The sequence below is a fragment of the Sitophilus oryzae genome, unplaced genomic scaffold, assembly GCF_002938485.1.
Source record: "Sitophilus oryzae breed Bouriz unplaced genomic scaffold, Soryzae_2.0 scaffold_1494_pilon_pilon, whole genome shotgun sequence".
Lineage (NCBI taxonomy): Eukaryota > Metazoa > Arthropoda > Insecta > Coleoptera > Curculionidae > Sitophilus > Sitophilus oryzae.
Window position 1 is genome coordinate 4,593,779 of NW_022146163.1, and position 20,515 is coordinate 4,614,293.

The 20,515-nt window shown below is 30.4% G+C and overlaps 1 protein-coding gene across 9 annotated transcripts in view; it reads right to left on the minus strand.

Moving 5' to 3' along the window:
• LOC115877536 (myosin-11-like) overlaps positions 1 to 20,515 on the minus strand; it is a 100,638-nt gene that overhangs the window by 51,113 nt on the left and 29,010 nt on the right. For 7 of the 9 annotated variants that reach the window (XM_030893765.1, XM_030893768.1, XM_030893764.1 and 4 more), the window contains 13 exons: positions 19,289 to 19,333; positions 19,140 to 19,235; positions 17,855 to 17,992; positions 17,742 to 17,804; positions 17,604 to 17,684; positions 17,485 to 17,544; positions 13,044 to 13,139; positions 12,810 to 12,905; positions 12,698 to 12,751; positions 5,044 to 5,085; positions 4,816 to 4,965; positions 4,655 to 4,717; positions 3,563 to 3,658 (listed from right to left, as the gene is read on the minus strand). In XM_030893765.1, the coding sequence (XP_030749625.1) occupies positions 3,563 to 3,658; positions 4,655 to 4,717; positions 4,816 to 4,965; positions 5,044 to 5,085; positions 12,698 to 12,751; positions 12,810 to 12,905; positions 13,044 to 13,139; positions 17,485 to 17,544; positions 17,604 to 17,684; positions 17,742 to 17,804; positions 17,855 to 17,992; positions 19,140 to 19,235; positions 19,289 to 19,333 (1,080 nt within the window). The remainder of the gene's footprint in view (positions 1 to 3,562; positions 3,659 to 4,654; positions 4,718 to 4,815; positions 4,966 to 5,043; positions 5,086 to 12,697; positions 12,752 to 12,809; positions 12,906 to 13,043; positions 13,140 to 17,484; positions 17,545 to 17,603; positions 17,685 to 17,741; positions 17,805 to 17,854; positions 17,993 to 19,139; positions 19,236 to 19,288; positions 19,334 to 20,515) is intronic. The other 2 variants (XM_030893771.1, XM_030893769.1) reach the window with 2 other exon arrangements.

Sequence of the window (20,515 nt, forward strand, 5' to 3'; positions counted from 1 at the left end):
AAAAATATATAAATTAAATAATCTTTAATATAGCACATATAACAGATTTATTAATAATACTGGAATGAAGTGTGTTAGATACTTAACCCCCCCCCCATAGAGAGTTTTAATAAACATTAACACAGTAATTATTAAAATATTATTACTTTAAATGAGTTAAGTAATGTATAGAGCTGAAAATCAGAAGTTAATCGGGCAACAGCCACAAGGTGCAACAACAAATTTATAAATAACTATACCAAGTAGGGAAGACTGGATATATTTTGTACAAATTTAAGCTAAGGCAACCCTGTATACTGATGTCTCACGAAAGTCAGTGGGTATAAGAGCTGGAACAGTAAGGCTAAAAAGGGATAGCATTTCCTGTAAATCCATTTAAGGAGTCACAATTTTCTAGATGGAAATAATGGCAATCTATAAGAGATAATAAGGCAGGAAAGAATGCACCGTTCGGTTACCATCTTCACAGATAGTAAAGCAGCGCTTAAGGCACTATTCTGTAGAGGTCACTTCAAGACCAGTATGGGATTGTGTGTATGCTCTAGTAGCAACGTTATAGGCACAGTGGTCGCAAAGCCTCATCAATGCTATTTATAAGTTCAAAACCCTTCTGCAGCGTTGCAAAAGCAATTATAAATATGGCCAAAAAATAGTGGTGGAGACCAACAAATCTGTACAATGATAAAAAATCACCAGGACAGAGGAAGGCTAAACATTCCATAGTAGAACACTGACCAAAATTTAGAGGAGACCTGAGAAGCGGGCAAAAGTGTAGTGAGTGTTTCTAACAGGGCATTGCAATCTCAGTTGGCAATTAAAGCTGCTAGGTCTGACAGAAAAAGCAATGTGCAGATTTTGCCAATCTGAAGAAGAAACGGCAGAATACATTCTATGTCAGTTCAATAGACTGGCAAATGTACGATTCATTGTACTAGATATCACAAAGAGTTCTATGGAAGGATCGATCTCCAAGTTATTAGGCTTTTTGAAAACATACGAATGGAGAATGTAGTCTATAGATAGGAAACAAATATAGGTGGCCACAAAAGATCCGTAATAGTCGTAGTGGAACAGGCCAAAAAATATATTAAAAAATGTAAGTATAAGTTTTAAAATATTTCAATTAATTATTGTACTGTAATAAATAATAACACTTTCTATTGGATGAAACATATTTAAAATATTCTTCTAATAAATGTTGTTTTGTTTTGGCAAAGGAGTACAACAGGGAGACGCGTTATCCCCAAAGCTGTTTACAGCAACATTAGAAGGAAATCTTCCGTCAACTGGACTGGACTAACAAAGGATTAAAAATAGATAGAGAATATCTTAACCATCTAAGACTCGTTGATGACATAGTCCTAATTTTCAATAGTCCTGGAGAACTACAAGCACAAATTAGTGAACTAAATGCAGCCAGCAATAAAGTGGGTCTCGAAATGAATCTAGCAAAAACTGAAGTAATGTATAACCACAGATTACACAGATTATAATCTTTGTTTTTTCTTTATTGTTTTTCGTGGTTCCAATTTTCGGAATCGGACACTAGTTAGGTTACTAGTTTGCGCACATAGCACGCCCACTTATGGCCTCTAAAATTGTGCTTAGCGCCTGACCGGCACAGTTATTAGAGAGATATCGCAAAACCGAATAGCGTCATGCAGTATTTACGCGTACCTTATCATGGTTACGATATGCGCGAGTCAATTTTTAACGCAACGCCCGCTAATAACGTTACCGCCTGACGTAATTTGCGGATCAATTACACCAAGCGCTATTTCTAAATAACGTTTAAAAATTGCTTAAATGGGCATGTGCGGGTATTTGATAACCAGGGCCGACCGGCGAGATCTTTTATTTTAGGTTATGTTTGAATTGTTTTGAATTATTACTTTAGTTTTATTAGGTAATTTGATATTTAAGTAGCTGGGATTAGTTTTAATTGAATAAATATGACCCAAAATATGGATTCCACCTCTTCCAATATTAAAGAACCTATAAAGAGGCTTAGGTTTACAGCAGATGACGACTTAGCGCTTCTAAGAGGATTTGTTGCTTGTTGCTCTAAACCCATTGGCAGACGTTGAACAATAAAGCACTGGAAATAAGCACTTTAGCCCTTTAGTTTTAAAATACCTAGTAAACAAAACAATTTCAAAGTTTTAAATTCAAAGTTAGGTTAAGTTTAAATAGCGGACGCGACGCGAACAGAATTCTTTCTGATCCGATAACTATAAATGAAGAGAGTTAATACCACCTCACGTAAAAACAAAGAAATAACACCTGGCCTTATTAACGTCCATGCACGCTATTCGGTTTCGCGATATCTCTCTATTACGCTGTTTATTGTTATTTTACGCGAGTTTATTTTTGCGCACAGGAAATTTTACTCGTTTGCACATCTTCATAAAAAACAATTTTCGTACCACGAAATAGGGATAAGATTTTTATCTGTATACATATAGTATACTTAATCTGTGGTATAACGAACTAGAGGAAAGAAAGGACATTCTAATAAATAACACGACACTGGAAATAGTAGAAGAATGTCATTCAGAGAGTAAAATCCCTCAAATGGCAATGGGCAGGACACCTGGCAAGAAGAGCGGACAACAGATGGACCACAAAAATTATAGCATGGTACCCACGAGGAATTAAGAGACCTAGAGGAAGACCAAACCTGAGATGGAACCATGATAGAAAGTTACCATGTACCATGAAGTAAGCAGGGATAACTTGGGCCCGCATAGCCAACAATAGACAACAGTGGACCCAACTACAGAGTATTTAAATATGTAACGGAGGCTAAACCATAATTGGAAATGGTTGAATAAGCTGAGAATTATGATGATGAAGACATTTTGTTTTTCAATCACCACAAATATTGAACTCTAAGGAAAACTATTATGTATATTTTATTAGATATAATATAGATTGAGTTAATAGAATTCGAACATACTGACAAATGAATTATTGTCACATTAAGTATTGGAAGCATAAAATAAGCTGCACCTTTAAAAATAACTACGAATATATCTAATTAGAAGCATAAAGTCACGAATAATAAAGTTGAAAATAATTTGCAATTTTACTCTCTAAATAAAAGTTAAAGAATACCAAAAAACAGAAAATAAATAGGGATATATTATTATTATGCAATGAATAGATGCCCCTCTTAAGAACAGGTAGAATGTTTGAATTCAAAGAAAAAAATAACCAAAATATACAGAGTTAAAAAGCTAAAATAAACCTTTTAAATTACCAGATTAATAGTTAAATAGAACCACTATTTTTCAACAAAAATGGTTGTCTACTTCCGGTATAACCCTACAAAGTTGTTCTAAATTTTGAAAGTTTTCTCACTCTGAAAAAGGCACCCTGTATATACAGGAAATATATATATTATATTCTAATTAGAACTTAGTAAAAATACACAAACTACTATCTAAATCTCATGCACAGATTGGTTACTACTGGAATTTAGGATTTTACTTGGGTTATTGTTATTGGCTACGTCTGCAGAAGAAAGACCAAGCCATGCAGTCCAACTCTTCCCACTCACGTTGTCCTGGTATTTTTTAGTTATTTCTTCCAATTCATGTTTTGCCGCTACCAATGCTTGTTGAAGGTTTGTTATAGTCACTTTTTGTTGTTGAATCTAAAAACAAATATACTCTAATTAGCAATACGACATAGTTTTTTCACACAATTCATTAAATATTTTTGACGATGTGTTATACCGGGTGCATCTCAAAAATGGCTCATACCTATAACTTTTCTATTTTTCCAGATAAAAAATCGAGATTTGGTATATTAGTATATGCCATAAATTAGTATTGATTGACATATTCAATTGTTTTCGCTCACTTCCTGTTTCACCGGAAATGACTACAACTTTTGATTTTTAAATGGCACCCTCGGTATTTTGTTACTTTATTCGATAGAAAATGACACTCTGAATAGAACGATATATCATATGTCAACTTTTGACATTTTCGAATATGGTTTATTTCAAATTATAACTTGCGGTTCGTAACGAAAATTTGACTCGAAATACCAAGTGTGTGGTATCAAATTATTCGTAAAAAATGCTTTTTCCAAATATGCTAATGAGCCACCATCGTTCCATTTGAAAAAATTGAGATATGATTAAAAATACGATTTGAGCATTTTCTAACTGGCCAGGACAAGACATTAAAAACATTAGACGATCAAATCTATTTTTCCAAGGCTCCTTGATTAAGAATTAGTGTTTTTAACATAGCCATGGCACTCTAGATTGAATTTTAAAATACGATTTTTTATTAAGCAAGAATGTCAAAAGTTGACATATGATATGTCATTCTATTCAGAATGTCATTTTCTATCGAATAAAGTAAAAAAATACCAAGGGTGCCATTTAGAAATCAAAAGTTGTAGTCATTTCCGGTGAAACAGGAAGTGGTCAAAAACAATTGAATAATAAATCCTAATTTAAGTCATGTATTAACATACCAAATCTCGTTTTTTATCTGAAAAAATAAAAAAATTATAGGAGTGAGCCACTTCTGAGAAGCACCCGGTATATTAACTAGCGAAATCGACTGGCTGCCTAATGAAAAGGCTGTGCCTAAATCATTCAGAATTGTATGTAAAAACAATTTGTTTTACTCACCTGAACGTTAGCTTGCTTTTCCGCAGACTCCAGTATATTTATAGAATTCGAATAAAGTGTAACCTGCGTATGTAAAAAATTAACAATAACTATTCGTAAAGTAAAAAAGCGAAAAGCTAATAAAAATAGCGATCAAAAACAAAATAAACGAAAAATTTTACCGCTTCTTGAAGGTTGGTAGCTCGCTCTTCGCAAGACCTTAACGCCAACTCCAGTTCGTTCACTTTAGACCTTAACAACTTTATCTCGTCGTCTTTTCTCTCGATCTCAACCCTCATGTTTGATTTTAAATGATTCACTTCATCTAAAGCCTGTAATAATTCAAAGTGTCACATTAATCCTTCTTTCGTGAACGGACATCTTTTAAAAACGTTTTACGATATATGTACCTTGCGTATTTCGGATTCTTTAGTCCCCAAACTGACTTGCACCTGAAAGAGAAAAGAAATGAAAGAGAATCTATTTTTAGAGAAGCGGGCGCCTCATTGTGGCATCTAAGGCTGCCTTTTTATTTGTGTTAAAATGGGAACGAATCTCGTGGTATTTTTAGATTAATACAGGATGCTCTGATGGGAATATTAGAAGAATGTTGTAATCAATGATATGGTGATGAAAGAACCTAAACATGTACGATGTGAAAAAAAAACAAATTTCTAACGACTTTGATATTTACAATTTTCGAAATTAAAAGAATAATAGAAATGTATATACAGGGTGAGTCTTAAATAAGTGCAAATATTTTTAGGAGTAGTATACAGGGTGGTCGGAACTGTATTCCGGAAACTTCGGCAGCATATTCTGCAGATAAAAATAAGTAAAATAGTTCTTATAAATGTATGTCCTAAAATGCTTAGTTTCGGAGATACAGGGTGTAGAAATTTCATTTATATTTCGACTTTTTCCAAATAATTTCTGAAGTAACGTCAATATTTGGATGAAAATTTGTGTCTGGCAGTTTTTTGGCATGAGAAATTCGAGTTTGATGTCAATATGACTCCTACTTGTAGAGGGCGCCACTTACACATTTTTAACTGGTTTGAAGAGTACTAACTTTTCGTGCGTACCTGTATAAAACTGCTGAGTAAAAAATATACATTTACGACGTTTTTTACATAAAAAAGGTACCTTGGGAAAATTCGTTACCGAGTAATGGTTCTCGATATATTTGAGATCTAAATTGTCAATACCTGTCATCATTGACATAAATTAAACATGCTGACTAAATAGTTATTATTTCCCCTAGGAGATGCAAGACCTTGTCGTTGGTGGGGAAGCTCCTGGTCAGGTGCTGGGGGGAATCCCCCCGAGCACTTGGCTTGTTCTAAGAAGCATCTCACTCATCGTCTTGTCCCTGACTGTAGTGTCGTTGCTAGGGAATTGCACCAAGACATATAACGATACCGGGCGGGGCTACGGACAGCCTCAACCTTGGGGCACCGAGAGGCACCCCATTGTATTTTACCCCTTACTTCTACATGCGGGGCTCTGTAGAAGTGGACCGACTGTCCCTAGCGACTCATAGGAACACTATGAGATCTGGTAATAATAGTAATAAAAACATCACCGGTAAAGCTGTGTGGAAACCCCCTAGCGACACTGGGAACAGTAATGGTGGGTTCATACAGCCAAATAAAATAAAATAAGAATAAAATAAAATAAAATAAGAAAGTTGGTTATATGGGATACCGTACATGCGTTCATACAGCCAAATAAAATAACAAATAAAATAAGAAGTCTTTATCTTTTAACTTCTTGTTTTATTTTATGTGAAAACGGCTTTGCGCACGCTTAATTCTAACCTACAAATATTTTCAGTTTGGATTTAATTTATTTTATAATTTCACATAAGTAAAATGTATAATATGGTAGGCAACGAATAAATAAATATACTATAAATAGTAAAATTACTATAAACAATCGTAAAAGTTAACTTTTATCCAGCCTCATCGTACTGCGCATGAGCAAATATATATTTCTTATTTTATTTTATTTGACTGTATGAACGCACACAAATAAGAATTCCTTATTTTATTTTATTCTTATTTTATTTTATTTGGCTGTATGAACCCACCATAACAATGAAAGTTCCAAGGGGCCAAACCCAAAGAGAACTACAGGAGAGGTGGCTGACACTTGCGTGAGACCATCCTCCGCAAGTGGCATACAAGCTACTACCTCCTCCAAGGGTCGGGAGCCTACCTCCTACCTCTAAACCCAACAGGCGACACAAGCTACCGTTTCGTCTACCCGGCCTGTGTCGTAGCTCCTCGACTGTGAGGGACACGGGTCTCCGTAGCAAGTCCTGGGACTGTATGATGAGTTATAACTCAAGAAAGGGGGACACAATAGATCTCTAAGGTCGCGGAGATTAACCCCCCTCCCACTTATTCTAAATTCTAAATAGTTATTAGACTGAAATCATAAATTTGAAATGTTTTTGTGCCAAAAATTTACTAGAAACTGTTTTATCACAATTTTTCGAAGAAAAAATTATGATTAATTTAAAAAAAATAATAGTTCCTAATAGTATGTATGTACTCAACATGTTTATTTTTTGTCAATAATGACATGTATTGATTATTTCCATTCTAAAGATCTTGTGAAAGTTGCGATTTTTTACCAAGAGACATTTTTTACGTAAAAAATCACGGAACTGTATATTTTTTCACTCAGTAGTTTTATACAGGTGCGGACAAAAAGTTATTACTCTTCAAAGCGGTTAAAACACATGTAGGTGGCGCCCTCTACGGATAGTCATATTGACATTAAAATCTTCAAATTTCTCATGTCAAAAAACTTCCAGACACCAATTTTCATCTAAATATTGCCGTTACTTCAGAAATTATTTGAAAAAAATCGAAATAAAAATGAAAAAATGGATTTTAAAACAAACATTTATACGTACTTTGTTACTTATTTTTATCTGTAGAATATACTGCCGAAGTTTCCGGAATACAGTTCGGTAATAGCCTTGATTATGTATAAATAGATGTACAATGAGGGCTTAGTACAAGCCCGTCTTCTAGGTGGCGCCTTGCCCGTTCTGAATTTTTGTATTCCCCTACGATTTTCTTTGAGGGGAATCCGTTAAACCCGCCCATCGTTCAAAAATGGAAGGGCGCGAGGTCACATCTATTGGGCCACTTATTAGCATCGTTTCACGCATGTTTTACGAAAATAGCTCTATCCTTGTTTGTTTCAACTGTGACAAGAAAAAAGGAAAAAAAGTCATATTCGTTTCTAAATTCGGCAGTTTTGTTTATCTTTCTCGACTTCGGATTTCGTTTCGTTTAGGTTATGTCTTAAAAAATAATTATTTATAAGCTTTTTTGAGTTAAAATATACCTTAATGCATATCTAAATAATTAAAAAAAAATAAATTTTTCGTCCCCACGAAGAAACGAAACAGTATTTTTGAATATTTGGATTACAAACTATTATTTTATGAGTTTTAGGTGTTGTGTTTACGTGATGTGTAATGTGTATTTTGTATCCTGCTGGATAATATTTTGAAACATATTTAATTAAACAAAAGCATCTGTATTACAGGTGAGTAAATACTGTTCATATTTATTTCTAAATTCATATAAATTTGTTTTAAATCACTCTTTGGTTTTAGAGTTTTTATCTTAGAGTTTTACCTCATAGAGAGTCTGAGATAAGTTTAATAATAAACATTAAATTTGATAGATTGATAGATAGATTAAACGATAATGGCCAGTTGACTTAAAAATTTAAAAAATACTGATTTTATGCTATAAATTATGTTTCATTTCTTACTTTGCTTTTTTGGAACTGTCAGATATATTGTGTATTTTATAATTTTTCTTAATTAATAACGTAAAATATTGTTTATCTACACTCAACCCTGTGTTTAGATAAAGCTTCATATCAGATTTCCTATTTTATATTTTCACTCAAATCATATTTTTGTAAAATAGGTATGCTTGCATGCAAAAGTAGCGTAAATTTGACAGGGAGGTATTTTTATAGATATACAGGATGATTCGTAGATTTAAATACATATTTACTTTAGAGTTGTATAGTTTGTCAAAAGAAAAGCTATATTTTTTATTTTTTCTTGGTGAATTTGTCAAAAAATTGTCATTCCAGAAAATACTATAATGTCGTAATCGTATAGAGTTCATTTTGACCATTTTTGGATTAAATTTTTTTGTTTATATAATAAAATATATATTTAAAGCCCTTTCTAAGTTAAAAATAAGTAATATGGAAGTTTTTTACTGGAACTAATTTAAGGTAATGTTCTCTTCATATAATTATATAAAAATATGCTAAATTCCTAAATTATTTATATGATTAAATTTTCTTTATATTATTTTTTTTGTATTATATACAGGATGAGTCAAAACTATATATTATATTTTTCTTTGCTATTTCAAATGGAACACTGTATTTTATATCATAAATCAACAAATCTTTTATCCAACTTTTGTTTTGTTAAGATCTATATCCCAGATTAATAGTTATTGGATTGTTCTCAATAATTGTCTCTTTGAGAATAAACATGATTTGTTTTTCGCAATTTTTATTAGTAGGTTTGTCGTTAAAAGTGATGTATCTACATATTTATCAGCGACAAAAATTAAGAATTAGATGTCTAAAATAATTTCCTAATTATTTTTTTACTTAGCGTATCAGTAAATATTATTTATTTTATCGCTGCAGCTGAAAATAATTATGTATTCAAACAGGACATTACTGTATAAATATCGATTATTTGGATTTAAAAATTATTTTTCAAAACAAAGTTGGAGAAAACTACGTTTATGTCATAAAATGTGGAGTTCTCTTTGAAATAATCGAGAAAAACCCAACATCTAGTTTTGACGCCACCAGTATATATCATGCATTATAGTTGATTACATACGTAGTTTTGTTTGGTGAAAATGAAACTTTCTAAAAGTATTCCCAATTAAAACATATTAAGAATTTCCTACATTATAATTTTGAAAGACGTTTGAGTGGGCAGACAATTTGGTTTAAAATAATCATATGTCTAAAAAATTTAGTCTAAAATAATCAAAAACCACTTAACACATATAACTCGCTTTTAAAAAATCTAAAAGAAATAAGTTTGTTTATTATATGTATATTTTATTAAATTATTATAGGTGTGACTGATAAGTGGTCGTACTCGCCACTTTAACCAACCATTGTTGGGACCATGGTAGGACCTTCAGAGATTATAATGCGAATTTTTCATACCATGTAAATCTATATACATATATTAATAAATGCGTTTGTTTTATTAAATTTGTTTTCTTATACGGTATGAGCGAAAAAAAACGGCGTCTATTTGTTTACGTACAAATATATGACATCGATATTCATTTCTAAGCCACCTCTGACGCCGTGTTTTTTTATCGTATGGTATACACTTACATATCCCTTATCCTTTAAATCCGATTTATTTCTAATCTAATAATTATAAAAATAAGATACCTGATTGATTCTTCCGAAATATTATAAAATGAGATATCAGGAAATAAATAAAGTTAATTATCTCGTTTGTTTTGGGAATTCAAAAAAAAGAGAATCTTAAGAGACACAGTTCAAATATTATTTTTGAGTATAATGGGTGCTTCAAAAAATGTGGCGGATATAATGTAACATGTTTTTTTAATGCAAAACTCTTATTTATAACTTTTATTTTATTTTCGATTCTGCCTACAATTTTGTAACTTTTTTTTATAAATAACGTTAGTATTTGCAAAAAAAAATTATTCCTATGTTACATAAGTGTCAGTTGTTTCCGAAGTTGGGCTACACAAATTTGGTAGGAGTGTTTTACAGAGGTGAAGAAAAAGATATATGTAAAAATACTTGGAGTTAGATGCTACACTTTGTTCAAACAGTTTTTTTTGGCTGATCCTATATTTTATTATTTTTTCTAGTGAATTTACAAAACCTTTCAACATTTGTTAAGAAAGTATATTAGTACATCTATACTCTATACAGCTTGCAATCTGTTCTGAATTTTTCAATTTTTATCCTTCTTTTACTTCATTTACACTATAACAAGTTTTGCCATGACAAAACAAAAATTATTTATTATTAAGCATTAAAGTAATTTATATAGTTATATGACATTATTAATAGAAATTGAAGAATTTTGTAAAATCTATCAGAAAAAAATATAATATACCGGGTGTTTTTCAAAAGTGGCTTGATTGACGTATTCAATTAGTTTCGGTTATTTCTTGTTTCACCGGAAATGACTACAACTTGGTTTTTAAATGGTACCGTCGGTATTTTTTTACTTTATTTGACAGAATATGGCATTGTGAATAGAATAATTTAATGTCAACTTTTGACATATTTACTTAAAAAATTGTATTTTAAATTACAATCTAGAGTGCCATGATAAAAAACAACATGTAACCGGTCGTAAAGGTAACGACAGTTTGACTCGATATACGAAGTGTGTGGTACCAAATTACCTATTTACCAGGTACCAAAAAGGAAAAGACACAAAAAATATTAGACGATCAAATCAATTTTTCCGAAGCTCCTTGATTAAAAATTAATGGTTTTAACACAGCCATGACACTAGATTGAATTTTAAAATGCTATTTTTTTTAATTGAAAATGTCAAAAGTTGACATATGATATATGTCATTCTATTCAGAATGTCATTTTCTATCAAATAAAGTATAAAAAATACTGAGGGTACCATTTAAAAATCAAATGTTGTACTCGTATACATTTCCGGTGAAACAGGAAGTGACCGAAACTAACGGAATACGAATCAATCTCGATTTATGTTATATACCTACTAACATTCCGAATTTGGTAAACCCCGAATTTAATTTTTTTATCTGAAAAAATAAAAAAGTTATAGAGGTGAACCGCTTTTGAAAAAACACTCAGTATAGGCTGCGTCATTGAAAGAATCTGCAGATATTTTTCTATTTTAAATACGTAGTCGAATTTCAAAAATATATATTGAACACCCTGTAGCTCTACCTTAAATATTACATATAAATATCTAATATTTTTTTCTTCATCAACAAATTGAAATATTATAAAAACTAGTTTTAGGTTACACCATTATACAAGAAATATACATTAAAAAAAAAGTAATAGAATTTTACGCAGAATCTAAATAAAATCTTTAAGGTACATGTTAAAAAAAAAAAAAAAAATTATGTTAAATCCGCTACACTTTTTACAAAGTTACAGACATTAGGTAGGTATAGTTTCATATTATATTCTTTAATTATCCATCTAAATCAAAATCTTTAATTATCCATCAAAAATAAAGTATTTATATACCTAATATAATACTTTAGTATCCAACAAGTGGCCATGAAAATCAAAATAAATATAAATCCATGTCCTTTGAGGTATAAATTCGGTTCGAATCAGATAAGATATTTTTATTCTTTACCGAGAATTAAATTCGAAGAATTCCTAGTCCCTACTTCTTTGCCAAATTCAATAGTCTCCGCCCCTTTTTACGTTTTAATTTCTGCCACCAGTTGGCAGCATCGACTTATACAGGCTCATTGACTAACTATTAATATATAAACAAGGGTAATAGTAAATAAATACACATAACTTTATATCGTTGGAAAGGGTTAAACGCCAGCATTTTTTTAAGTTCATAGCCAACTATGATTTCCATTTAAAAAATTATATTTTTTATTATTACTGACAAAAAGTATAGAAAAAGCATGTATAGAAAAAAACTGACTACGCCACTGGACTGTGCTTAAAAACGTACCTTAAGAACGTTTTTACACAATTTTCATATTCCGCGAAATACAAAAGTTATGGGCGATTTTCCAAATGGCAAAAAAATTCTAAAAGATCCCGTATCTCAGTTGGCAGTGAAAATATCAACAGGCGGTTTACGCCATTAAACGTGTCTCAGAAATCGACCCCATGACATCTATGTCGGTTTTGCTCTATCTAGTCAGGAAATAGGTTTTCTCTGTTAAAACAGACCAATTTCGACCACCCTGGACACGTATTTAAAATGCACTTTGTATAAATGAGATATAAAACTAAACTTACCTCTGTCGTTTCCAAGAACCCCACCTTCGATCTTCCTCGGCATATTTTGCATATCTAAAATTCCAAAAAAAAAATTGAAATAAATTAACTCCTAATTACAATTTTAATCTACCTTTGTTTCCCTATCCGATCTTTCCTGAAGGTCTTTTATGTCATATTCCAAACTATGAATAGTATTATTCAGTTCCGCTATTTCATTTTGATGGCTCTTAAATTAAAATAATTCAAGTAAATAACTCTCTTAAAATCAGTTTCTTTGTTTATGTTGATTAATTTTAATGAGAGTGACAAAATAATAGTAATTTGAATGATTTTAAATGTTTTATCTTAAATATTTTTAACTTACCCTCTCTTCTGCTTCTTGGGCAATTTTTGTCCTCTCTAAATTTAAATGTAATTCTTCAATTGTATCAGTTAGTTTACTTATCTCATCTTGGGTAAACTGAAAAAGGAGATATTATTAAAGCCTATAAATATATAATATTTAAAATCCTTACAGATTCAGATAGTTAAAAATATAGGACAAGATTTGGGAATAGTGTAATTAATATATGGTATCAGGTGTTGAAAAACACATTTTAAAATTGTATCATTTTAAATTTAGAATAATTACCCTTACCCTTACTTATAATGAGGTGCATGGATAACTTCAAAATGTCTAATCAGATACTTATGTGTGTTGAATTTTAATAAATTTTCTTTGTTGGTTAATGAATTATAATGTAAGTTAATACTAATTCAAACAGGACTTTTAAAATGTATATTGTGTTAAATATCTATCACCTGTTATTTTTAAGAGGTTTTTGAAATGGTATTTTTCATATTATTGTATATTGCATACTACAAATATATTAATTATTATTATAAGGATAATACGAAGCAATTATATTTATGATACTGTGCTTCTTTCTATAACACTATTAAAACTCTACATTGTTTAACCGTATTTACATTGTTAAGATTTATTTTCGACATAAATTTCGAATTTTATATTTTATTGGATTTATTTACGGATTATTGAATTTATTTATTTTTTAATTAATACGAAATCACCTTGCTTTAATTAACAAAAGTTTCAAATCATCTTCAGTGGTATCCACATACTCAATATCGCTGTCCTCTTCGTCACTCATCATATTCAGTACAAAAATATTTATTTAAAATATGTATAAAAATGATAAATACCAATTAAAAATTGAGGAACGAGCAAATTAAAAGCAGAAAATAACCAAAAAAATAAAAGAAACCCCATTATTAGCCGACACACACGTCTTAATACGCAGGTCAGTTCTTTTGATCCTTGGTATCGAAATTACCATTCCGAATACGGTTCATGAACGATTAGAGTTCTTGTTGGAATGCAAAAGTTATCGTTCGTTAAACGAGTATCTCGTTGATGGAACGCAGTTTCTCTACTGCGCATATGCGTAACCCTACCGAGAATGCTATGTTGGAACAAACCTATTGTAAATACATTTATAAAATAAATATTAGAGTGATTCAAAAAAAAATTCTTGCAAACAGACTCAAAAGTTTCAATTTGACGTAAAACGATATCAGTTAAAATTTGAGCCTTTAATATTAATATTAAGACTGCCCACATCATGTTTTTCTATTTTCCATAAGAATACCATGGAAAAATTTTGTTCTGCACTTTATGAATTTTATAGCTAGCCTGTCGTGTGTCACAAAAAAGATCCTTTTACTTATTTTCGTAGAGAATTAAACAAAAAAGGTCTCTTATGATTTTTCGAGAAACCTAATAGTTTAATAGTTGTTTGAGGTCAAAGTTTCAATTCATCGCAAATTTTAAGGTTTTTGATGCATTACAGCAAATTTGATGGTTTTATTAGACAACAATTGTTAATACTTTTTTGCAATAATGAGACCAGTGAAACTCTTTGAGATCATTTTTAGCACCAATTGGCTTCGAAATCATAGTTTATCTCGTTTTTGTTTAATCTAAAGACAAAAAATTCTGTTCAGTCATTTGAAATACTTACCTAATAGTCCAGTCATCTTAGTCGAAATAGGGTAGGAATCTCGGAATTCAAGATAACCGGCTGTAAACTCGTATAAACCTTTATTTTAACATACTAAAACATGTCTCAAAACCTACATATGATAGCGTGTGCGCGACTTGTAGATAACTGAGGTCAAAGGTCAAAAAATCGATATTTTGCGCATTTTTTGCAAATATCTCGTTACCTTTCACATTTACGCTATTTGTATTTATTATGAATATTGTAGAGGATAAGATTCTCTACAACTTTTGTTTCAAAAAATTTTTGGTACCTCAAACCGTTTTTGAGATAGAGGGCGGTGAGCGCGCAGTCTTTCATTATGTACGGTATCATTCAAGTTCAACCTGTAGACTCGGTCAAAAACACGCCGTATAAAGTCCGTTAATTATTGAAAAATATATAATTATACATAATTAACATTTTTTCAAAAAAGATCATATTGAATATAATTTTTTTCATAAATTAAGTATATCTTGATTTAATAACACTTACCTCTTTGTACAATTAGAAAATTATTAACAGAAATACTTTAATTACATTTTAATTATAGTTAGATTTATACTAATTACATTTTAAGTAAATAAAAAGACAAGAAATACATTTTTAATTTTTATGTCTATTAAAAAATACGATTTGAATATATAAAAAATTAAATAAAAATAAATAATTAATAAAAATTATATAAATAATAAAAATTGAATATTAAATTTAATATATAAAAATTAATAATAATTAAATAAAAAAAGACATAAAATTGAATAAAAATAAAAAGAATCCGATGTTCTTTTCTTCAGAATGTTCTTTTTCCGTTTTAAAAATCCGACGATTTTTATTTTTCTTCTTCTTCTTCGTCATCGTCGTCTGGTTGTTGTGGAATTTCAAATTCTTCATTTTCATCTTCAACGACATTTGTCTCCAAGTCTTTTAGGATTTCGGGGTCAAATGTACCATCTTCATTGACATCACTCTGATAGGGTTAGAAGCATTGAGACAAGCTTGCCCATTACACTGGCTACAAGCTAAAGAGCACGGCAACCCTGATTTCCTGCATCCACATCGCGAACCACAACCATTCTTGCAGTTGCAGAATATTGTGTTCAGCAAATTTTCTGGAGCTGGAGGTAATTAGTATAAATTTGACTATAATTAAAATGTAATTAAAGTAGTTCTGTTAATAATTTTATAATTGTACAAAGAGGTAAATATTATTATTATTAAAAATTATATAATTAATAAAAATTATTATATTCAATATGATATTTTATGAAAAAATGTAAATTATTTATAATTATATATTTTTCAATAATTAACAGACTTTATACGGCGTGTTTTTGGCCGAGACTATAGGTTGAACTTGAATGTACATAATGAAAGACTGCGCGCTCACCGCCCTCTATCTCAAAAACGGTTTTTAGAGGTACAAAAAAATTTTTGAAACAAAAGTTGTAGAGAATTTTATCCTCTACAATATTTATAGTAAATACAAATAGCGTAAATGTGAAAGGGAACAAGATATTTGCAAAAAATGCGCAAAAAATCGATTTTTTGACATTTGACCTCAGTTATCTACAAGTCGCGCACACGCTATCATATGTAGGTTTTGAGACATGTTTTAGAATGTTAAAATAAAGGTTTATACGAGTTTACAGCCGGTTATCTCGAATTCCGAGGTGAAACCCCTAAGATGACTGAACTATAAGGAATACATTAACTGACGATTGGTTTTGTTTAAATATAAAAAAATATTTACTTTTTCTATAAGTAGATTTAAAATTACTTAGTCAAATTTTATCTAAATCAATATTATTATTGAAGATTTTTTTAAACAGTCTGGATAACGTTGCCGATGTTCTCGAACTACTTGTAACAAATACTGTAGTTGCTTTTCATCTTTAGTGAAATAATTGTTATATTCTCCGATTAACGCAACTGCTCTTTCAGCTTTTTTTTTCTTTTTTTCTCTTACGTCATTTGTTACTTTTAATGTTTTAAAAAATTCAGCACATTCGAAATGGCAAATTCCTAAACAAAATATAGGTACATTTAAAGTAAAATAATATTATAAGATTACTGGAAAATATTACAAAAATTCCTGATATATTTTTATAAAATACCGCACGCTCCTGGATATTTTATGAATGAAATAGACCATGTTTTTAGAAAATCTTCTCACCTATAATTTTGGGAATTCAAATTAGTTACAATGACTTTTAAAACATTTACAGACTATTGGATGAACAGAAAAACAATTTAACGTGATTTTTGTTTTCATAAAAAAATTTTATAGTAAATTTTCAAACTATTCGATTTTTCGGCTACCGAAAATTATTAGCAATTATTATCTAAGAAACTAAATTTAAGATAAACATGTATTTTTTGGGTGATTTGTTCCAATAAAATCATCAAATTTACTGTAATGCACCAACAACCTTAAAATTTGCGATGAATTGAATTTTGGCCTCAAATAACTCTTAAACTATTAGGTTTCTCGAAAAATCATAAGAGACCTTTTTTGTAGAACGTTCAATTCTCTACAAAAATAAGTAAAAGGATCTTTTTTATGACACACCAAACAAAATTTTTCCACGGTATTCTTGTGGAAAATAGAAAAACGTGATGTGGGCAGTCTTAATATTAATATTAAGAGCTCAAATTTTATGTGGTATCTTTTTACGTCAAATTGAAACTTTTGAGCCTGTTGGCAAAAATTTTTTTAACCACCCTAATAAATATAAAAAAATAAAGTTAAATCTATCAACTCACGCTAGTGGTTACTTCATTTCTCTGCCTCAAAACCTCTATGCTATGACTTAAAGTTCTGTTCTACAAAAAGTATTACCGATATAGAACAAATTGTAATCTATACGAAGTCAATATAATACCTCTTCGTTCAAAGTCAGAATTTGCTCAATAGCTTTCTTATTCTCTTCAATGATATCCTTCATGGCACACTGACACTTTGCCTAATAAAAATACTTTTTAAAACATATAAGATTTGAAGAGACAATCTGCTTTATTACCGATTCCAATCGAATATTATTAAGTTGTCCATGTGTGTTACGAATATCAGCCAATAGTTTATCCTAAGATATTAAACGTAAGATATAATTACGAATCATAAAACTTTCCTTACATTTTCTTGGTGAGCAATTCTTAATTCTCCCTTTAAAGCTTCGCATTCGCAGGCCACGCCTTCCTTTTCTTTGTTAAGTTGTTTAATTCGTTTCTCGAGAATCTTATTTTTATGCTTCAAATCATCTCTACTTATCAGCTAAACAAGCGTTAATTAAATATGATAAGTATAAGTATAGTATGAATAATGTATCTGAATATGCATCGCTATATGCTATTAGTTAAAAAAAAGAGCGGATAGACTTAAAATTTCAGTCATTTTCAAAATATATAGAAAGAAAAGAAAAGACTTAAATCTTTAAGGTATTCTGGTATTTCGTCGATTTTAAAATAAACTAACTGTTTCTATCTTATTTTTTTGTTAGAATGGGCCTAATCAAGAGGGCTACTGATACTGTATTGTAAAAATCAGGTAATTAAGGGCTTATTTTTTGGTATTTATTATAGTTTTGCTAATATCTTCGGTTTGAAAGAAGATATCAAGATGCGGTTTTCGCTGACTTTTTAGGCTTTTACTACTCTTTACTATCAGCTAAAATAACACATACTATCGTATTTAATTTTTTTGAAAAAACGCGCTATGTTTGTTAAATTGTAAGAACGCGCCCCCTAGTGTCTACATTCAAGACCTTATTATTATTATTTTCATGGTATAATATAGAGTAAGAAACGCTCTTTTAAACGAGCCCCCGTTTGTTGGATTCTGATAATCCGGTCCGGAATTATTAACATTTAAATAAAGATAGATCTAACCTTCCCCCACCACTTTATTTTAGCAGATAGGGGAAAATGGTTCTAACAAAAAAAATCCAAAATTTACTGAAGATTATGAATCTATCATTTATAGTACCCATTATCTCGGCAAAATTCTGTAAAAAATCTATTTTCCTATTTTCCATAGCAATTGCGCCACCTAGCGGCCGTTCTACAAACTTGAAAATAATTTCCAGCAATTTCTCATAGCCCCTTTAGTTATAAATATTCTTTTCCGTAAGCCCTACGGCTAATACTTTCCGAGATACAGCCGAAAGCTATTCTTAGTGGGACACCCGGTACATACTTTAGGTTTGCACTTATACAAAATTACTAAGTTTTTTATTATAGGAGCTACAGATGCCCGACGCACTATTGCCAGACCCTGTATAGATATTTAAAGAACCCATCATATCCAGAACAATGAGATAACTAAACTTCCAAAAAATTTGATCACATTCTAGTATGTCATTATAATAACAATAGCGTTGCATATACAAATAACTTATAATTAGTTCTGTATAACTTCTTACAAATTCTTTAAATTGTCCTTCTAATTCTTCAATGCGTCCTTTTTCCGCTTGCAGCGTATCTTTCAAAGACAAATTCTCTTTCTCTACTGTACTAATCTACGATATTGTGTAAATTGAATAAATATTTCAGAACTGAAAATATAGCATACCTTCTCTGATAAATTTTCTTTTTGTCTAATGATAACTTGTGAAGTCTGAAAAATTGAAGAGGACGCATTACTTTTACTAATGCACTTTAAAAAAACGTACGAAATAATAAAACAATCATTAGTTTAAAACAATTATATTTTATTATAAAGTTTTCTCTATGTTTTTCGTGATACTATGTTTAATCTCATTTAATGATTCTTGGAAATGGTTTATGTCAGCTTTCGTGAGGCCTAATGATGCCTTGTTAAGTTTCGCCTAAAAAATTAATATATTTCTTAATAGAATTCATTTTTTTCTATAGCTGTTTTTTATTACAACAGATAAAGTTCTTCGTTCTAAAAACTTTAATCGGTTGTCGATCAAAAACAATTTGGTGATCAGAATTTTAACCAAACTGAACTGTTCTTCTAGTAGTTTATTTTTTGCGCTTATGTTCCTTTGTAATTCAGTGATATCTGGGTTATGAATAACTCGGCATGTCGCGTCCTCTAGCGTTTCTTTCTCGTTCTACCAATATAACCAAATTCAAAATAATGGATAATAAATCATTAAAATGTATTATGATACATACCGATAAATCCTTGTGGTTAACAAAGAATCTTTTAATTTGCTCTGCTATAAGGTCTAGATAATTTTCAGTGACCTAGAATTTCAAACACAAGGCATATTTGGAAACTCGCACTAAATAAAATAATAACGACGCCATAGTAGAAATAAAATTTCAGTTTAAACTTTACTATATGCCGTTAAGGTTAGGAAAAGTGACAGTTGATCGTAAGTTATTCAAAATTCTTGTTAAATATTAAAACTAGAGTATAAACTGTATAAATATAAGGTGACCTACTATTCAGATGATTTTAAAAAATTCCGACTGCAGCGCTCTGTACGGCAGAAATCAGAAGTTTTCACTGTGTATTTCACATTCTGTCCAGTTTACAGTTCGTGTTGATCGCATTAGTACATTACTTGACGTCATTTGTAAAAGTGAAAATACATCTCAATATTTACAGAGTTTACAGATTTAAGAATACAAAATGCATTCGGAAGTATAAGTTCAAAGAGCTATAAAAAAATTGAATTTGTGCGATTTGAAACGAAAAATAAATTTGTGCGATCGGGAGGGTGGTAACCCTTTCGAACATGTAGAGCATTATAAACTAGTTTGTAGAAGTTGATTTATTTATAATAACTACGATTAATATTATGCATATTATTCGATCGCACAC